Source organism: Myodes glareolus, chromosome 14 (genome assembly GCF_982192425.1).
Source record: "Myodes glareolus chromosome 14, mMyoGla1.1, whole genome shotgun sequence".
Classification (NCBI taxonomy): domain Eukaryota; kingdom Metazoa; phylum Chordata; class Mammalia; order Rodentia; family Cricetidae; genus Myodes; species Myodes glareolus.
The window spans coordinates 35,562,161-35,582,732 of NC_142039.1; the positions used below are offsets into that span (position 1 = coordinate 35,562,161).

The 20,572-nt window shown below is 38.4% G+C and overlaps 1 protein-coding gene across 6 annotated transcripts in view; it reads right to left on the minus strand.

Moving 5' to 3' along the window:
- Sugct (succinyl-CoA:glutarate-CoA transferase) overlaps nt 1–20,572 on the minus strand; it is a 736,642-nt gene that overhangs the window by 434,272 nt on the left and 281,798 nt on the right. For all 6 annotated transcript variants that reach the window (XR_007237119.3, XM_085699249.2, XM_048460944.3 and 3 more), the window contains one exon: nt 5,822–5,893. Coding sequence is in view for 5 of the 6 variants with exons in the window: in XM_085699249.2 (XP_085555375.1) it covers nt 5,822–5,893 (72 nt within the window). In the remaining variant the exon portion in view is untranslated. The remainder of the gene's footprint in view (nt 1–5,821; nt 5,894–20,572) is intronic.

Below are 20,572 nucleotides of genomic sequence, written 5' to 3' on the forward strand. Positions count from 1 at the left end.
CCCCCATGGGTCACAGCATCACAAGCCAGGCTGTGAGAGACTCACTGTTTAAATGTCTTTGATGAGCCTGTGGCACACATCTTTAATCCCAGCATTTGAGAAGAAGAGGCAGGCAGATCTCTGAGTTTGAGACCAGCATGATCTGCAGAGTTCCAGGATAGCCATGACTACAAGGAGAAACCCCGTCTAATAATAATAACAACAATGATAGATAGATAGATAGATAGATAGATAGATAGATAGATAGATAGATAGACAGATGAACAGATAAACGTAATTCTTAATTCAAGCAGCTCAGACGCTGAGTGTTCCATAAATAATAGGGTTTCTTATACTGGTCTGTTATGAAACTCTCCAGCCTCATGCTGAATTACAGATTTTTCTGCCCTCTGTAATAAAAGTCAGACTTCAGAGGTATCTTCTGTAATTTCTACCTCATTTTGTTTCTCTTCACTGTCTGATTCTTCCCACTGGTTACAAGTTACAAGTTTTTGCATTCCAGGAAATGTTCCTTAGCACAGACACAACTTAAACTCTTAATTCTTGTAACCTACCAGATGCCAAATGGCATGCCAACACCTTTGTCCTTTTCCTGACAAATCAGGGGTTAGAGCAATTGAGAGTGTCTGCATGTCTTTTCCCCAGCATAATTCCTCACTTATGCAGAAACAGTCTTTCTGAAAGACAGCTGAGCCTTAACTGCATGACTTACCACCCACAACAAAGCCATGAAAAATGGCACCACACCCATTTGGCCCTTCATATCTTCAATATCTTTGCTAAACACTTCTACCTTCCCATTTACTTACAGTGCCTGTCATGCTTCTTTTGTTGTTGCTGTTGTTGTTGTTTTGCTATTGTTTTTAAGACAGTTTTCCTTGTGAAACCTTAACTGTCTTGGAACTCACTCTGTAGACCAGGTTGGTCTTGAACTCAGAGATCCACCTGCCTCTGCCTCCAGTGCTGGGATTGAATGTGTGCACCATCGGGCAACTTATAATGCTTATATGAGAATTTTTAGACAATTGTGTTAGATTCCTTGTGAATTAATTGCTATATCTATGTTGTCCTGATATTGGCATATATTTATTTTTGTTTTTCCTTGTGAAAGTTCAGATTCTTCATAATTTGATAATTTTGGATAGAATCCCAGACATTTTAAACATTGTACTTAGAACTTCTGAGTCAGGGCTCAGAAGATTATTAGGAGTTAGGAGTACTTGCTGTCTCACAGAAGACCTGAGCTTGGTTCCCAGGACTAGCATCAAAAGGCTCACAACACCTGTAAATCCAATTCCAGAGGTTCTGATGCCCTTTTCTGACCTCCTTTGGCACCTACATGCATCTGGTGCACTTAGAGATAAGAAGCTATATACTCATATACATAAATAAAAATAATTAAAATAGAACTTCTAAGTCTTGCTTAAATCCTACAGAGTCTTTTTGATGTTATTGTTTTTAGAAGTTGACCTGTTTAGGCCTAAACTGGAAGTTTCATCACACTTTTCAATATTTTGAATCTAATATTGATTCAGTTTCTAAGCCTTTGGAGTGCCATTAGAATCTGTCTTGCATGTGACCCACTTAATAGTCACACCCTGGTACGAAGATGTCTGTTAATTCCACCCTTAGCATGCTTGGTGGAGTAATTGGGATTAGATCAGTGTAGATGCAGCACAAGTGCAAGCCCAGAAATTCACAAACAACTTCAAAGGTACTTTTAAAAACTTTCTCTCTGTGTAGTCCTTCTCTTTATAGTCTTTCTCTGCAGCCCTGCTCTCTGCAGCCCTGCTCTCTGCAGCCCTGCTCTCTGCAGCCCTGCTCTCTGCAGCCCTGCTCTCTGCAGTTTTGTTCTCTGCAGTTTTGTTCTCTGCAGTCCTGCTCTCTGCAGCCCTGCACTCTGTAGTCCTGCTCTCTGCACCCCTGCTCTCTGCATCCCTGCTCTCTGCACCCCTGCACTCTGCAGCACTGCTCTCTGCAGCCCTGCTCTCTGCAGCCCTGCTCTCTGCAGCCCTGCTCTCTGCATTTCTCTCTGCAGTTTTGTTCTCTGCAGTCCTGCTCTCTGCGCCCCTGCTCTCTGCATCCCTGCTCTCTGCACCCCTGCACTCTGCAGCCCTGCTCTCTGCATCCCTGCTCTCTGCACCCCTGCACTCTGCAGCCCTGCTCTCTGCATTTCTCTCTGCTCCCCTGCTCTCTGCACCCCTGCACTCTGCAGCCCTGCTCTCAGCAGCCTTTCTCTTCGGTTACCCCATTTTCAGTGCACTCTTTATTCAGGAGCCAGTTTCACTCCCTTGTTTGTCTGAGCTGAGCCATGAAGAAAAGGTTCTTCCTCATATGTGGCCTCTGCCTTCTGTTCTGCTGGGCTGGCTTAGTGGATAGCACAGAAGAAAGTGCAGAGGAGGGGAAAATGAAGGCTCTCTGTATATGGAGACTACAGCCAACTTTTAATTCTCCTTGTACAGAAATAAAGAGCAACTGTGGAGCTCAGCTTCACGGCCTCGTACTCAGGCTTAGGTTTCAGGCTGCTTTGAATGGAGGGAACAGGGTAACTAGACACAAAACTTGGTACATGTGCTACCTGCTTAGAAGAACTTAGAATTCTGATCATCTTTAATCTCTCCTACTGTTTCTCATAGTCTTTAAGCAGAGTCCCTGTCTTAAGGGCTCAGATCTTAACACAGGGCTATGTGAAAGGAGCAGAGGGAAGTGTGTCATCTGTGTCTGGCCTAGAATGAGAATTATCCTACTCAAAATTTTAGAAGCCAGTTAATAAGTGCCTCCTGTGAGCTAGGAGCAAGCTGTGCTTTGCTTATGTAACTAACCCTCATGATCACCACAGCCTACATGTTGTAATAGTTATATATTACAATCTACATTTTACACTGACGGAAGCAGATGCTTAGAAAAGAATGAGTACTTCACCAGTGGTTACCTGACTAAAGCAAGACTCGTAAAGCCCTTATGACTCATGCTATAATGTACCCAGACCACCTGCCCCTGAATCAAGTACAGAATTTATTAAAGTTGAAGTTTCCTGTGCCCTACCTCAAAACACACCAAAGTCAAATCTTTGACAATGTGAATAGCAGAGATTCTATGAATATTGAAGTTGAAAAGCAGTGCATTCCGCACCCAGTGAAGGAAAGCATCAGTCTAAATGACTGTAAAAGGTATGTCAATATACTTCAAATAGAAGTAGTCATAAATGTTGGCATCAATCAGCTTAAAATAGCTTACATATGCTCACTTTCCCTGCTCTTCTGTATCATGTTCAGGAACATAAAATAGAAATTGTCATAAACCAAGGCTCACTTTATACAACGGTACGTTTCTGACCCCAAGCCTTGAATTTTTGCTCTGACCCTGGTCCCTGAAAACAAGGACTTCCTGATAGGGCTCCTCCTCAGAACATGTTAGTCAGTCAGTCTATCGAATTTTACCTCTCCACACACCCTTCACTGACAGTTGCCACCTCCCTCCTAGGAGGCAGAGTTGTTGTGACTTTCCTAGAGACTTTGGCTTGGGTTCACTTTGTGAGGCCAGTTTGCACAAGCCCATCCCTAACAGGTAAGTGTGAATGAGATAGAATTTGACATTTATTCTTTGTGTATTACTGGTAAGAAAAGAGAACTTGTATTCAAGTAGAAATTTAAAAAAAGGTATTTTTTAACTTGGATGTAAAGATGTGTAGTTCAAATTTACATGTGATAAGATAATTACAAAGGTTGAAAAAGTCAAACAAACTGTCGTGCTCACTCAGCAAATCCAGCAAATGACCTACATAACACCGAAACCCTCCACACATTTCCCCCAAGGTCTCAGAATTTTTACAGGCGCTGCTTTGATGGCTCATAGCAGGGATTATCATTCCTAACTCACATATGGGAAAATCAAAGTCAAGTATGCCACTATCTAAGGCCCTATGACAGTTTCCCTTTTGAAGCAATGTGCAAGCATATCATAACAATAAGTCATATTTTAGTACTAAAATGTGTGGCAAAAATTCTGCTTTGAAATAGAAGTCTTTTGCAAAAAGTGTTCTTATAGATATTTATGAAGACATTTAGACATTTCAAAGTAATCAGCAGTAATGAATCAAAAATTTAAACAAAGTAAATAATAAAGAACATGTCAACCTGGGGAGAGAGGGAGAGGGAAAAGGAGAGGGAGAGAGAGAGAGAGAGAAAGAGAGAGAGAGAGAGCTCTAAACATATGGCACAGAAGGCAAATCTGTAGTTGTTTAGAGTAGAGTTGCAGCCTCCATCTCTGTAGTTGAGTACGTAAATGACCTCACAGGCAACAGTTTCCGTATGGTTCATATTTTTAAAGCTGACCATTTATAATAAAGATTCTTTGATCCCAGATCAAATGTTTGAATCAATTTTCTCTACACTCCCTGAGTCACTATTATAAAAGCTTCCCTCCTTCCACCCTCAGCGATGCCAGCTCTTCTGCAGTGGGAGCCAGGAACCATCACCACTTGTCACCTTTCTGATGGTATGTCCACCTCTTTGCTGTGGTTTTTAGCTCTCCTTGTTTGCTAACCTCTCAAAGAAAAGAGGCATCATGATAAATAATTCTTGTACATAATAAATTAAATACTATAATGAAAGTGATTCTTCTTAGGAGTTCAGAAATCCTTAATAAGACAGGAAGCTTATGGTCACATAGCTGGTAAAAATCTAATTCTCTCTCAATCAGAAAAAAGGTTTTTATAGGAGAAACATTTGTCTATATGCAAGAAAAATAGAAATAAAAACAAATATATTTTTAACTAGCTTATATTTCGTGGATTTAAACTAGTGAATGTGAAGTGACGTTTTGAAATTTTCAAAATTCTGTACTTTACTCTTAAAAGGGTCTTAAAACAGAAGATCTAAAATTGAGAGGAAAGATGAAAACATTAAAAACTGTCCAGGCAATGCTGAAAAATTAGCGTATTCTTAACCTAAATTGGCTCAAGTATTTCAAAGCTTTCTCAGGCTTTGCTGAGAAAAAACATTTCTAATATAACTCTTACTTCTAAAATATTTAAGCCTAAATTTCACAGAAATCTATGCATTAAACAAAGATAACTGAAAAAAGCCTTAAAATTGTTAGCAGAATATAAAGTTAATTTGCAAACACTGCAATTGTATATGGGCCTAATTAAATATGATATAGAGAAAAGGGAGGGATTGGGAGATAGAGTGGAAAGGAAAAAAGTTTCAGGACTAAAAATCCCTCTAAAGCTGAGAAAAGTTATGTATATAACATATGTGTATATTATATAGTTATATATAATGTATATAGAAAATACATATATAACAATAATAAGAATATAGTAAGAAGAAGAAAAGGAAGCCATAAATTTGAGAGGATTGAGAAGGGATGGAGGGAGAAAAGAGTAATGATATAGTTATATTTTAATTAAAACTTAAATTTTTTAAATTGAGAAATTTTTAAATTACAACGTCTCATTTAAATGAGATACTACATCAAAACAAAACAATAGCAACAATAGCAACAAAAGCAACAATAATGATAGGAACAAGAAAAATTCTCCAGAACCCATGAGGCGGCAGGATACCTCCACATGCTTACCTTGGATGCACACATACAAAATGCAAAAAAAGAATGAAAGGGAGGAAGGAAGGAAACAAAGAAGAAAGGGGAGTGTCTACCAGACCTACTTCACACCATTTGCATCAAGTGGAGCTAACACAAGAAACTGAAGTAGTTATGGCTGAGCAACACTGTCAGGCAAAGTTGAACTGTCACTCAGTTTGTACAAAACGAACAGCTGAACCTGCCATCCATCCATTCTGTGATTATGGATTACCTTGCAGACAACAGCAAACTGTTGGTTATTTCCTGCTCCGATGACAAGATAGCCGTCCTTGGTTTTAAAAGCCTTAAAGAAAAATACAACAAATGCATATTTAAATGTATGTCTGTACATGGCAGAGATCAGATAGTTAGCCTAAATTCCTGATAATTCTATATTGGAAACTTAACATCCTTAAATGATGCCATCCATCAATACAATAGCATCCTAGTGCATATCTGTTATCTTATAACTGCATTTTTTCATTTAAGACTGTTGAGCTGCTTCCCAACACCACTTTTATCTTCTACAACATGAAAAACAGTGACAATGTAAGGAAATGCTAGGCTACTTACTGTTTCATAACTGGAATTTCTACCCTCATTATACTGTAGATTGACTTTTGATATTTCAAAGTTTTGTGTTTCTTGGTTTCCATTTTTCCTTGTAGAACTTTGTAAGGCAGAAAGTACAGCTATTTATATAGAGAAAGAAGAATAGATGAAGAGAAAATGTGGAGTGAAACTCGGGCATGTCTACTTTCTCCCAGAGTACCTTCCTTTCTCTTAACTCTTGTGCATAAAATCTATTCCGAACTATTTTTTAATAGACCCCAACTCAGTTTCAGACTTGACTCTTTCTGCACCAAAGGCAAAGATTCGGTTTTACATGAGTCAAGTTTCATAAAGGCTCTTTTCAGGCTGCTGGGGGCAACAGCTTCAAGCTGTGCCTTCATATCCCCACTGATGGAAAAGAAGCTGAAGAGATGGTTCTGCAGATAAAGGCACTGGCTGCTCTTCCAGAGGATCAGTGTTCAATTTCCAGCATCCACATGGCAGCTAACAACTGTCTGTAACTACAAGATCTGATATCCTCCTACAGACATACATGCAGGCAAAACACTAATGCGTATTAAACAAACATAAATTAGTTTTTAAAAATATGTGCCACAACACCTGGGAAAAGAAGGAAGGAAAGAAGGGAGGAAGGAAGAAAGGAAAGAGAGGGAGCAAATGGAAGAAAAAAGGAAGAAAGGAAATAAAGAGTTGGAGCTGCATTGCTCTTTAAAGATCGCATGCCTAACTTTTGAGTGATTTTCACTCTTCAGTAGTGAAAATTAACACATCAAGATGAATCTGGATCTCATGTGGCTTTAAGCGTATAAAACTGTCAACTGCTCTCTAGGGATAGGCTCAAAGGGACAGACACTCAGAGACTATCAGCTTCACCACCAAAAAACCCACTTCTATTGCAGATCTTTTCCACCTACTTTCCCAACATGTAACTTTACTGTAACTGGAGAAACCAAACTGTACTGGTGTGGGACAGTGGTCTGTAGTCTGTCAATTATATTTTAAATAAATGCTGATTGGTCAGTAGCCAGGCAGGAAGTATAGGCAGGACAACTAGACAGGAAGTAGAGGTAAAGGAGAACAGAGGAATTCTGGGACGGAGGAAGTCCATTCCTCTGCAGTACTGACCCAATCACAAAAGAAGCAAGATGTGACTGCCCTGCTGAATAAGGTACTGAGCCACATGGTTAGCACAGATAAGAATAATGGCTAGTAATGGGCTATATAAGTTAAAAGAGTTAATAAGAAGCCTGAGATAATGGGCCAATCAGTTTATAACTAATGTATAACTCTGTGTGATTTCTTTGAAACTTAACTACTGTGGGAACCAGGCAGGACAGAAAGCCCCAACAACACTGTACTTTCCAACTGTCCAATCAGTTCTTTCTTGACAAGCCCTTTGAGTTTCCTTTCTTCCTGGGTAAGCTTTGCTCTGCAACCTCATCTGCTTTTCCTTCACTAGCCATTGTTTTTTAGAAGGGCAACATCTCTCTACTCTGGCAAGTGTTATGTCTATTCTGATATCATCTGTAGTAACTTTGAGCACTTCCTTTGCTCTTCTCTTCCAAAGAATTTGACTCTTCTGCCTCCACTGGAAATATCACCAACACAACACAACATAAATTTTTCTTCCTTTTCCCCACTTCTACATGCCATAAAAATGGAACCTACCTCTTCCTGTTCATAGCACCACACTACCAAGCATTTGCCATTGTATTACCCTATCTCAATATTGAATTGGTACTTCCTTGGCTGCTGTGGAAAATTGTCTGTCACCTTCTTGGGTCCCTGCCTTACTTCAAGGTTCTGTTGATATTCATCTCCCATGTCTGTGTCTTGTTCATTTTCCCTGGGCTCCCTGGCAGTACTTTCACCACCCCTTAGCTATCAGTCTGTCATCTTTTCACTTCAGTTGCTCTTACGGTAGTCACTAGGCAAATATGGCTATTAAATTAATGTTAGAAAATAACATAAAGATAACATTTTATAATTCTATTTATATGAAATGCCCAAAATAGATAAATCCCTGGAGATTGAAAATATAGTGGCAGCATTTGACTGGAGAAGTTGGTAGAAGATGAGGAATAACTAATGAGTTTGGATTTTTTTTGGAAGGGTGATGGAAATTCTCAGAATTTGATAGTAGTGATGGTTGTGCAGCTGTGAACACTCTAAATTTCACTTATTTATACCCTTATGAGGGTGAATCAGGTGAACTACATATCAATACAGCTGTTATTTTAAATTCACAGTGATGAGCCACAATCCTATTAACTACCAGTCAAGCATTTAACAGTCACACATGACTAAACAGTACATGCACAGAGCAAGAAAATATCTGTTGCATCTTAGTGATAGACTGCAGCTGGGAAATTGTAGGTTTTTCTTTCTTACACTTCCTACTAGGTCCAAGATCTAAAACATGTCAAGGTTTATGATAGGAGGTTGACAAAGGGTAGGCAAACACTCAAATGACTAGTTCCAGATAATAAAATTGAGCTGAAATTTATCTTGCATTTAAAAACTACATCAGGGTTTTCTTATGTTCATATTGCTGTTGTATTTGGTAAGAAATCCTATGAAAAAGATACAACATGAGCTATTTTAGGCATTTTTCCTTGTTCACAAAGGCAATAGCAAAGTGAGTGACAGACATGTGGGTAAGCTACAGATGACTTTGAGATCAGATTTCTCAATGAAGCATAACTAACTATGAAGGTATACCAGTTCTCTACTATTATACACATATATACATATATATATACAAGGTGAGGCAGCAAATGAAAAAGAAAGTAACTATTTACTGTCAAGAATAATACAAAGAATCATTTTTAAAATTTTGATCAGTGACCTCTTCAATAAATTTTGTGTGGATATAATTTTATTTCAATAACTTCCATAATGAATGAGGAGCTATTTGTTCCCTTGACCTCCATTATGATATAAAACATATTTACCAATATAAGAGAAATCTTAAGCAGATGTAGGAATTTTTTAGCACCTGTGATAAAGTGTATACTTAGCAGCCCTTGAGCTAACAGAATATGATCAAACCACATATTAAAAGGACTGGGTAAGATTTTGAGTTATCATAATAAATATTACCTATTATCATTTCAAAGTGTTCATAAAATAAATATATTTTAAATAATAACATATTTAAAAACTAAATTAGCACCATAGAAAACTGGGCAAGGAGAGAGTATGATAAGGAATAAATAAATTACCTATATACTATATAATATTATAAACCAAAGAAAGACCTGCTCACAGAACTCTTCTTTCTGTATTCACATACACCTTTATATAACTAATATCTTACTGTAGTGCTAGTACTCCTTTTATTATTTTCTCACAAGATTATTGAAATGTCATCTGTCATCATTTTAAAAACATATATATATATATATATATATATATCCAAATTTCAATTACACAATCTGCTTATTTAACTATAAGGTGTTTTGTTTTATTTTACTAGTTTTAAAGTGAGCATTCATATAATAACATAATTTTTAATTTAATTTACAGGATACTGTAACAAAATGTCTAATCTAATTAAATTCTTTAAAATATATTTTTATCTCAACAAACATACTAAACTAGGTAATTAAATCCTAGCTCTATTTTACTTAACCTGGACAGTATCGAGCATGTTACACAATTTTGAAGACTTGGTTTTTAATTTATGAAATAAGAATGATTAGTACTTATCTTTAAAATTACTATAAAGATGAAGTTTTCTTTTTTGAATTTTTTAAGATTTATTTATTATGTATAGTGTTCTGCCTGCAGGCCAGAAGAGGGCACCAGATCTTATTACAGATGGTTACCAGACACTATGTGGTTGCTGGGACTTGAACTCAGGACCTCTGGAAGAGTAGCCAGTGCTCAAATCTCTGAGTCATCTCTCTAGCCTTGATTAAGTTTCTTAGTATACATTTATTCATCCATCTAACATATACACTGTATCTCCAGAAACTGAGTATGATGGGGGAAAACAAAAATAACAAATGACCATTCACATAAGACTTACATTCTAATAAGGTGGCAGATATCAACCAAATAGTGATACAAATAATGGCAGATAGTAACAGGCTCTAGAATGAAAGCACACAGACCATAATGAGATCTTAGAATACATAGTCCTAATATTGCTTGAGTTTAGGGATGAAAAGCAGCGAAGTTCCCTTAGACAAATGCTTTCTAGGCTGAGAATGAAGAATTCATTTGTACGTACTGAATAGAGTTGGGAGAAGTAAACTGTTGATGAAAACAATGACATCTTTGGGAGGAACTACAAGAAGAGAGAAGGTAGCACAAGTGAAGCTGAGGAGAGGAAAGAGTGGACCGGGTGAAATTGAAGGCCATAGGAAATACATAATGTACCAGAAAGCTGATGGGAAATCACTAAAAGGACTTGATGGATCATGCCTGCACTTCAAAAAGACCTCTGTTTCTTCACTGCAACCACTGGTTAGAGGATAAGATTAGAACCGAGGAGGCTGATTAAGAGACTGTTGTAATGATCATGACAGAAGACGGTGAAGTCTTAGACTAAGGGCTGGGTGAGGTAGAGACAGAAGTAAACGGGGCTCAATGAATGAATGAATAATTAAGCGGGGAAAGCTAGTGGAATCGATAATAGACTGAGTATAAAGGTTACAAACTGCAGGTGAAAGGAGAGGAAGGTGCCACAGGTGACACCGATACTTATAAGAACTTTGTGAGATTTCCCAGAGCAAATTTCAACAATAGAAACCAGATTAAAATCTGAACTATAGATAAAATCTTGGCAACCATTTGCTTATAACATATAACTGAAGAAATCACATAAATGGAATCATTTAACAAGAAATGGAGTAGGGTGAGGACTAGCAAATGCTTATGGGGCAACATTTCATACTCTCAGAAAGAACTTCTCCAATATCTCAGGAATGCATTTGGAGTCCGTCAAGGATGAAATAGCACTGGGAGACATGGGGTAAACTTATGCAAACCACATCAGCTGTCTGGCAGAGGCATGGGTGTTGACATGCCTCCCACATGGATGGGATGGGAGGCACCAAACAAGTTCCCAGTGCTTCTACTTTCTCATGCAAAAGGGGTGATTTGGACTTGTTGAGGAGAATATGAGTCAAGAGGATGAGAAGGAATTCCACAACTTGCTACAGACCATGAGGAAGTGGAGCACTGCAAGAAACACACATGAATGTGTTAAGATACCAGATAAGTTCTTCCTTGTCATGCTTCATTATCAAGCCACAGAATAAACACATACTTGCATATATTGTATTGAGGGTTTCCCCAGACAGATATAAAAAAGAAAAATACAAGTGTAAGAAAGTTAGAAAACTGCTGCGAATATTACAGAGAACTGGGCATTTGCCATGAACCTAAGGAAGAAGGCAGTTAAGAAAAGAAGAGGCTTGAACAAGGAGTGCACATGGTGCCAGGCAACAAGGAGCACATCCTGAACAGTCGTGATGGGTGAATCTGAACAAGCAAGGTGAAACAGAAGGACACAAGAAATGCTCATAATGGAAAAGCTTCATTCAGAAATGTAGACAGAAATCAATTTCAAGATATAGAGAACTATAGTATGTACTGCATAAAGTAGTTTTGGATAAGAAACAGGGACTTGGTTTCGGTCATTCTATCAAATAATTACTATCATACCTACACAGAGAAAACTCCCAGTGCCTTCAAAGCCCTCATGTCCCAACACTAACCCTCACCAGTTTTATAACAATACCTTGTAATTCACTTGATTGCACACTCACTGAAAAATCCAATGCATGATGCCATCTACACACCCCCAAAAGACTTTCACTGCAGGAAGTGTCTAAACTACCCAGTTTGGCTGCAAACACCCAGGGTTAAAGTCTTCTTATTTCAAGGAATTGAAGTCACAGGAAATGAACAACTCTTGTTTTTTTTTTCATGAATTGATGGAGAAACAGCCAGGAAGGGTAAGTGTCTACTATTCCCCAAGAACAAGGTCAGAGCCAAACCTATATCCACAGAACACCAGAATTTATCCTTCCCAAGGAAAGAAATTCTTCTCTCTACCAGGTATGTTTCACCAAAGGTGGCAAGATTCCCAAACAAAAACTGTGAGATGATCTAGAATGTATGCAATTCAAAGTATTAGATATCCCAACTATCCAGGCAGACTTCACGAGCAAGAAGACATATGAGTTCAAAGTAGTTAGAGAAGTTTCACAAGCAAGAGGTAACCACAGCTGAGTCTTTGGGGTAGATGTGTAGAACATGAGACATGTGTTAATGGAGGGAAAAAGTCATTCTAGAAATTATGTTGCATAGGAAAGTTTTCAGCCATTCCCACAGGTTATGTTTACTGAGCTTCCAGACTGCCAACCTGGTGCAGTGATGTCCTAATTACTAATCTGACCAAAGATAGCAACTAATAGAGACTTTTAGAAGCCACTCACTAACTGAATGAAACCAATACTCAAGTGGAAGGGGTATGGATGGGATCATAGTTGTATCTTTCTGTACTGTACAATTTCTTTGTAAATCACCCTGTTCTGGGTATCTGTAGTGCTGTCTCTGTCACTAATAAGGTATGCGCAATTGGTAGGGTATCAGCTTCAAACACAAGAACACATACACTAAACCTCCCTGGGGCTACTTATTTTTAACAAAATGTTCATCCACAAAGGGGCACCACTGGTGATGGCCTTCGTCACCCACAGGAAAAACACATTCCAGGCAGTTTAAGTTATGGCCATTAGACTGTTTTCTGTAACATCAGACAACTGTCTTCTGGGTCTGCACTAGGACACTGTGGCAAATTAAGAGCACTGCTTGCTACTGCTAACAGCTCAGTGCACCTTATGGTGCTGGAGCTGGCCGCCAGCTGGCAACAAGTCATGGACTGCTTGGTGATCAAGAACAGTGTCCTTCATGGAATGGAGCAAGGCAGAAAATGGCAAGCGAGGCCCGGCCTCTCAAACTTCCCCACTACCAACGTGGCCTCATATACATGCTTTTCATGTGGAGTAACACATTTTGAAAACTCATCGCTGAATGCAAGCCCTTCTTGAATTACACAGTTCTACATTTCCCTTGAAAGCAATGCTGTATGAGGATTTCTGGCTAGAATTCACCAAAACCATGGGAAGTTTGGGTGTTGAGAGATACTTTGGAGATTTTTTTAAACCACTCTAGTGTTTTCAATCCCTTGGCCTTTGGCACTATTTGCAGAGGAAATATCAAGGAAGGCATGGGGAAAGGTCTTCAATCACTCACGGCCTTCACAGGTTATCAGGGGATGTAATTTTCCTTACAGCACTCTGAGAAATTCTGCTTTTCTTCAAGAAAACTGCAGTGGGAAATAGTAAGCCAAATCATTTTTCCTGAGACGTATGCCAGAAATCACGTCTGATGGCTCTGACCTGGCTGTGTCAGAGCGAGTCTGAAGCCAGGTGACTTGGAAAGCTTATCAGTAGCACCCACTTTTTAATGGAAAGTGAAAAGCAGGCTTAAGCAGACTATCTGATTTTTCACGAACACTCCAATGCAAATGTTCATTGACAGTATCAATCTTTCCTTAACTTCTCTCTTACACACCACATATGTTACAACATTCATGGTTTCATACCAGCTACATGCCATATAGAAAACAGCACTTGTGACAAGAAGCCTACACCTATGTCAGACCCATGGGAAGGGTGTACAGAGCAGACTTTAGTCGTGGAAGCACAGGATTTTACTACCACCTGCTGAAGACTCGAGCTAGAAAAACACAGCAACAATATAGTTAGAATAGGAATATCTTAAAGAAATTTATACAATTGATTGGCAATACTCTTCAAGAATATCTTAACTACATCTCGACATAAAAAATCACAATGCATGAACAGTAAGATAGGAATTGGAGAAAGCCCCAACATTGGACCTATAGAGGCCTAGACGACAGATACATTTCAGGCCATGGTCATTTGAATGAGCATGGTGAAGGAAAGCAGTTATTGGGATACAGTATGAGGGTGTGGAAGGGAAGAGATGCAGATCTTGCCAGAACAGTATGTGAAAACCCTACAGTTGGCAATTATCCCGTAATATATACAGTGACTGCAAGTTCCCAGCTATAAAGATTAGCTCAGAGCATTGTTCCAGATTCTACGTAAAGGACTGTGATCTTGGGGTTGGGGGATGATTTTTCAGGAACCTGGAAGTTAGCAAAACAACAACAACAACAACAATAACAAAATAGGAAATACAGAAAAAGTAGAAATCAAGCACCCACAAAAAAAATGTATAAGAAGCAAGGAGATTGCTCTTTGGTGCATGCAGGTTTGTGGACAACAGACAAGGACAACTTCAGGTCCCACAGGCTATCCAGCTGTTGTTGTAATGGTATATGGGTAAGAGACAGCACTATTTTTGTTACATTAACACCACTATGTGACTGCAAACTCAGAAACTGAGAAACTACTACACACCCCAAGGCACGAGAAGGAAAGGGAAGAGAGGACAGATGAGGGAGGGAATATGGGGAGAGACCACCAAAATTAAGGGCCATTTGAGGGGTAGCATGGAAACCTAATACAGTAGAAATTAATTAAATATATACATAAATAAAGGCAACCTAGATGAAATCACCAAATAATGGCAGAGACAGGGCCCCAACTGAACATCTCTTATCACCAAATGAAGCTTCCAGAACCACAAATGGGTTGCATCTAATTGAGTTGTTGGCCAAAGAGATCCCACAGACACCCAAAAACAACTCGGGCTATTGCCAAGGCTATAGCTGCTTTCCACAAACTTATGTAAAACCCTATTACCAAAGACAAACACCTACACAACTCATTGAACACACAGTAGTGGAGGTAATGCCTACCTCTAGCCTTCACCCCAATGGGTTAGTGTTATTGGTATTGAAAATTCCTCTGCACACTACCAAAGGAGAAAGATAATTACCAACACAGCCACAGACATCTCTATCTACAATTGTGTCCTACCTGCAAAACATACTAGTGCAATGGTGTCACAAACCTTATGAGAGTAACCAATCAATAACTGATATGACTTAAGACCCATTCCACAGATAGAGCCCATACCTGACACTGCTTGGGTGACCAAGAGTGTGAGACTAGATAGCCCAGAAACCTAGGATAAAACCAAATACTATTGTTCTACTAAAGGAACATAGCAATAAAATTACTCCTAATGGTATTATGCTATACCCACAGAGCAGTGCTTTGCTCAATCACCATTAGAGAAGCTTCCTCCTGCAGCCAATGGTAACAAATACAGAGACCTACAGCTATAAAATATACAGAAAATGAGAGACCTTGAACCATTCATCGCGAAATGGAATAACTCCATCAAGTCCCTTCCCTCAGGGCCCAGGGAACCCCTTGGAAGAGGAGCTCAAAATAGGATAAGAGGCAGAGGGGACTGACGACATGAACAAAACAAGGTCTTCTGAACACTGAATGACCACTGTACATATGAACTCATAGAAACTGAAGGAGTCTGTACCAGATGGAGTCCTAGACCTAAAAGGAGAAATGGACACGAGCCCTCATCCTTGGCCCAGAGACTATTTCCAATTGATAATTGCTTGCAAATGAAAGTTTAGTTTTCTCCAAGAAAGTCTCATTGGGGATACAAACTCCTCTTAAGGAGAGGATGCATGCCCAGAAGCAGACGGCCAGCAAACAACACATCAACAGGCTTCTTCCCTTGTCTTATAGATCAGGTCAGAACTTTTTCTTTTTTCTTTTATAATTTTCTACTTTAATTTTTATTTTTCTCCTTTTTCACACTGCAGGTCCTTTGCATATATAGTAAGGCTTCTAGTTTTGTATTTTTGTGAAAGTTCTAAGTGTGCGAACAAGTGGATCTCTGCAGGTGCATCTGTTTCTTCTGCCTTTTCTTGGGTTCTTTTTCTTCTCCTGTTTATTTTGTCTTGTTTATGTTGTTTATTCTGATTGTTCTTGTTTTATCTTACTTTATTATTATTTAGAGGATGACTGCTTTTTAATGAGCGACAGAAAGGAGGTATATACAGATGGGAGGATGGGTGGTGTAGAAACTGGAAGGAATAGGGGAAGGGGAAACTATAAGGGAAACTATAATCAGGATATATTATGTGAGAAAAATCTATTTTCAGTAGAAGAAAAAAGTGAGTAATATGCACACAATGGCATTTTTAGTCACAAAGAAAAACAAAGTTATGCCATTTACTGAAAGTGAATACAGCTAGGGATAATCATAGTAAGCAAGTTTAGTCCCAGAACGTCAAAAATCACACTTTCTCTTGTTTGTGGATCCTATATTTTATAGAGATAAATAAAATCACACATATGTATGTGACAGGAAGTTAGAAATGGAGCTGTCTAGAGGAATGAAGGGCTCTGACACGTGTAGAAGGGGTCAAAAGTTGGAGATAGACGATATAGGAGGAAATACACTCACTGTGTACTATGTGTTATATGAAGACGTCCTTATGAAATCTGGTACAATGAAAATATATCAATTAAAACATTATAAAATCATACTAAAAATAACATAGTGTTTGTATTGAAAGAACTTAGTATAGTATGTAAAAGCACAACCTAATAAATTATAGTTCAATATGCCTTCTCCTGACTGTAAACTAGCACACATAAGCTTAAGGTGAATACCAGAAAAATAAATTGCTACTTTACAATAGGAAAGTCCTGTATGATCGGATACAACATTTGAGGACAAGATAAGTAACTAATTCTCTCCTTGAGAAATTAATATTCAAAGGGCAAAATAACTCATAGCGTAAGTACAGTTTACTTTCTTTCTCAAGTCGCTAAGCATCTATGAGTTAAGCCTCAGTTGACTGATCAAGGGTCCATGGACCCTTCCATATGTGTCTAGAAGAAAGAAAAAGAGACCCAAACTTCTAACAATACAATACAGAACTATACTGACTTGCCAGGAGATAAGGGGCTCAAAACATACTTTACCATTTCTACTCCATGAAGCAATCATTTTAAAAAGGTGTAATCTGAACATTCTTCTCTATGCACCTATATCTCTGACATTGGTTACAAACAAGAGTTAGATTCCCATGGCACATACACCATGACTTAGCCCTGACTGTGTTCTGCAAGACTTTGAACAAAACATTGTTGAATTAGGAAGTTGTGTCTCTCAAATGAACTTAAGAGCAGAGTCAGTAGAAACTTTACAAAACATGAAAAGAAATTCAAGTCTTTCTGTTCCACCAGTAACAAAAATCAATGTTCCTAGTCTCATTAACTACTTAAGTGGACATATCTGGTCTTCTAATGTCTTGCCTCTCTTACCATATGAACATACTACATTATCTAAAACGTCCAAGGGTAGCAAAGAGATGTTGTTTTATTTTAGGGTTTATTTGCATGTTTGAGCAATTGTTATATTTTAGTTTGTCTGAGATTCCTGCCCTATGAATAAATGTGAAAACACTGAGGAATTTATGTATATATATAGTAACAGAATGAGCTAAGAATAATTTACCATTGCCTGTTTCCCAAAATACAGCTCTTAGTCTCAGTGGAGATATGTTTAATAAATATTTCAGTTGAAACTCCTTGAAGAAACATATTTATACAGTGTTCAGCTGAGTGTTCCTCGTCTTATCTTGAATGTAAATGTAAAGCTACCATTCCTCTGCCAGTCACCTGACTCACCCACTAGTCAGGAATAGATCAACAGCATCAGCTCAAGGACTCAAAAGCCTTGAGAGACAGGGCTGGGATGAGAAGATTAAGTCACAAATTAAGGAAGAAAATCAGAGATCCTCAGGAAAAGATAAATCTCAGACAAAAGACTTGACTACACAGAAGAAGCATAGGCAGGGATGCAGTAGCTGCCTCTTTACTGCTGGCACCTTGATCTTGATCACTAGGTTCTCATACATAGTGGTTTCGGAGGAAGCAGTGAACAACAAGGTTGGATCTACACCTTTTGAAACTATGATCCATCTGCCTCGCACAGGGCCTGGCACTTGAGCGGTCCTTATATTTACACTATTTGGAAATCATTTTGTACTAGATTCTTTTGTTTGTCTGCTTGTTTTTTGGTGGGTTGGTTGGTTGGTTGGTGTTTTCAAGACAGGGTTTCTCTGTAACAGCTCTGGCTGTCCTGGAACTTATCCTGTAGATCAGGCTGGCCTGGAACTCATAGAGATCCACTTGCAGAGGCAAGTACTGGGATTAAAGGTATGCACCACCACCATCCAGCATTGTACTCGTTCCATAAAACACTTTCATAAAGAGCAAATAGAATCATCTCCTTCTGAGCATCTCCATTCGGACACCACATATATACCTTCTCTTCACTCAAAAAAAGTTTGAGAAATCACTTGTGGAGGCCAAAAATGTGAGCCTATTTCCACATTAACCACAGATTTTTTTGGAACTCTATTTCTTCAAGGTTATGTGTCTACCTCAAACAAAGGTCCCACCTAGATTTAGGCCGGAGAGTTCCGCACTCAAGGTTATTATCAACAGCTGTGCCTAATATTTAGACCTTGCATTTCAAGAATAGAGAAGTAGATGTTTCTTCCTCAAACAAAAGTCTAAGGATCTTACTAAGGTTCCAGTTCCCTTAAGGAGATACCATTGAATTCCACCCAGGGAGTGGTTTGCCTACAGAAGGATTAGAGTATGAGTGTGACTTGTTTTGTTCTAGCAACAGAATGTTTAACTATGGATATAACCCGGAACCTTCAATTGGTATGTTCATTTATTGTACCATGCTAATGCAGCTTTTTTTATAATCTTACTCCTACCTTTTGGGGTCAGGGATATTTGAAGCATTTGGAAATTAAATGTGGGCAAATTCAGTATTCATTGGAACTCCCTCCCGGTACTATTCTATGTTTTTCTGTCTTATTTTCTCATCTTCGTATTCTTTACTAATATTCCTAAATCCCAGGGTCACTACCCTAACAAGAGGTGTTTTTGTCAATGCTGGTCCCTGGCAAACAGTCTTTTTTAAACTGCATTCTTCAAAAATCTAAAGTATTAGTGAATTTTCAATCTCCAAAGAAGCCTATGGGTTTTAAATGGTGTTTCTCAAATAATTTTAATCAAAAATTCCCTTTAAAATCTCACCAATTAATTTTCCTCAGACCAGCACCACAAAACAAGCTGAGGAAGTTTACATCTTCTTAAGATCTGTACAAGAGAAACTGCCCTGTTGACAGCCAGAAGACTCAAGAGGGCATGAGCCTTCATCTTCTCCCATATTAATTTTACAAATTACCTCATGCATTCTACATTATATTTAATATTATGCATTCATGGGGATAATCATGTTTGTAATTTTATATGATTCCCTAAATAAAGACTTTGGATAAATTCCAAAAGAAAAATAATGTAAATTATTCTACTTTAGTGTGCTCCTATAGCTCAGCTTTTCAAAACAGAAGAGCTTATTATCCAGAAAGGGTCTTTCTGATGATTATATCTTGTTCATCAGAAATCATAAGGAGAGAAAAATATCCACAAACACTAAATAGTTTATGTTCTTAGAAATTTCTCTACATACTGTGTTTATCAAAACTTTAGGGCTACAGTGTAACTCACTGATGGTATTTGCTGAAATACACCTTAGCTTGATCCCAGAACCGCACACACCCTCATACATACACATGCACATACACACAGGCATGCACACTAATTATTTAACTGCATGAAATACATTGTTTAGCTTCTCAAGTTGTAGCTCCTCTCTACTTCCATGTCCATGTAAGTCACTTATTACCTTCCTCTTTATTCTAAATAGTAGGCCATTTAGTTAAAACTCTGGAAACCTAGTAAAACTTCCAAGTCCTTTCTGAAGGATTTATCTCCTCTGAACAGATCTTTTGCTGTAAAGGAACAGACCATGTGGAATTGCATGATCAGCTATCAGGTAAGTAGTTACTGTGTAAACCAGGCATGGTACTAAATTCATCTTAGGAATCACCTTGTTTACCAGCACAGTCACATGATATCTGGGTCGTTATAGATTTTTCCGTAGTCAAGAAGTGAACACACCAGAAAAAAAGCAGATCCCTGACATATTTGCTGGCAGCACCTTTTCAGAGTAAGTGCTCTCCTATCCTGAGGCTGGGAAACACTCTGCTTGCCTTTCTGGCTCTACCTAACACTGATGGATAACGGATATCTGAACAGAACTAATAATACAATATTTTTTTATAGGAGTCTTATGTCTCCATCCAAATAATTTCATAGGAGCCAACCTCTGCCTCAGGTAAGGGTCCTCAGACCAGTCAACAAATCTCTTTTCAGCCCTGTGCTGTAGGTCACTCTTTATAGTCCCAATATCACCTCTCGTAAGCTAAGTTTCAAGTTTGCCTAGATCCAACTTTTATTTCTTTTTCCTAAATGTTCTGGACTTGGCAACA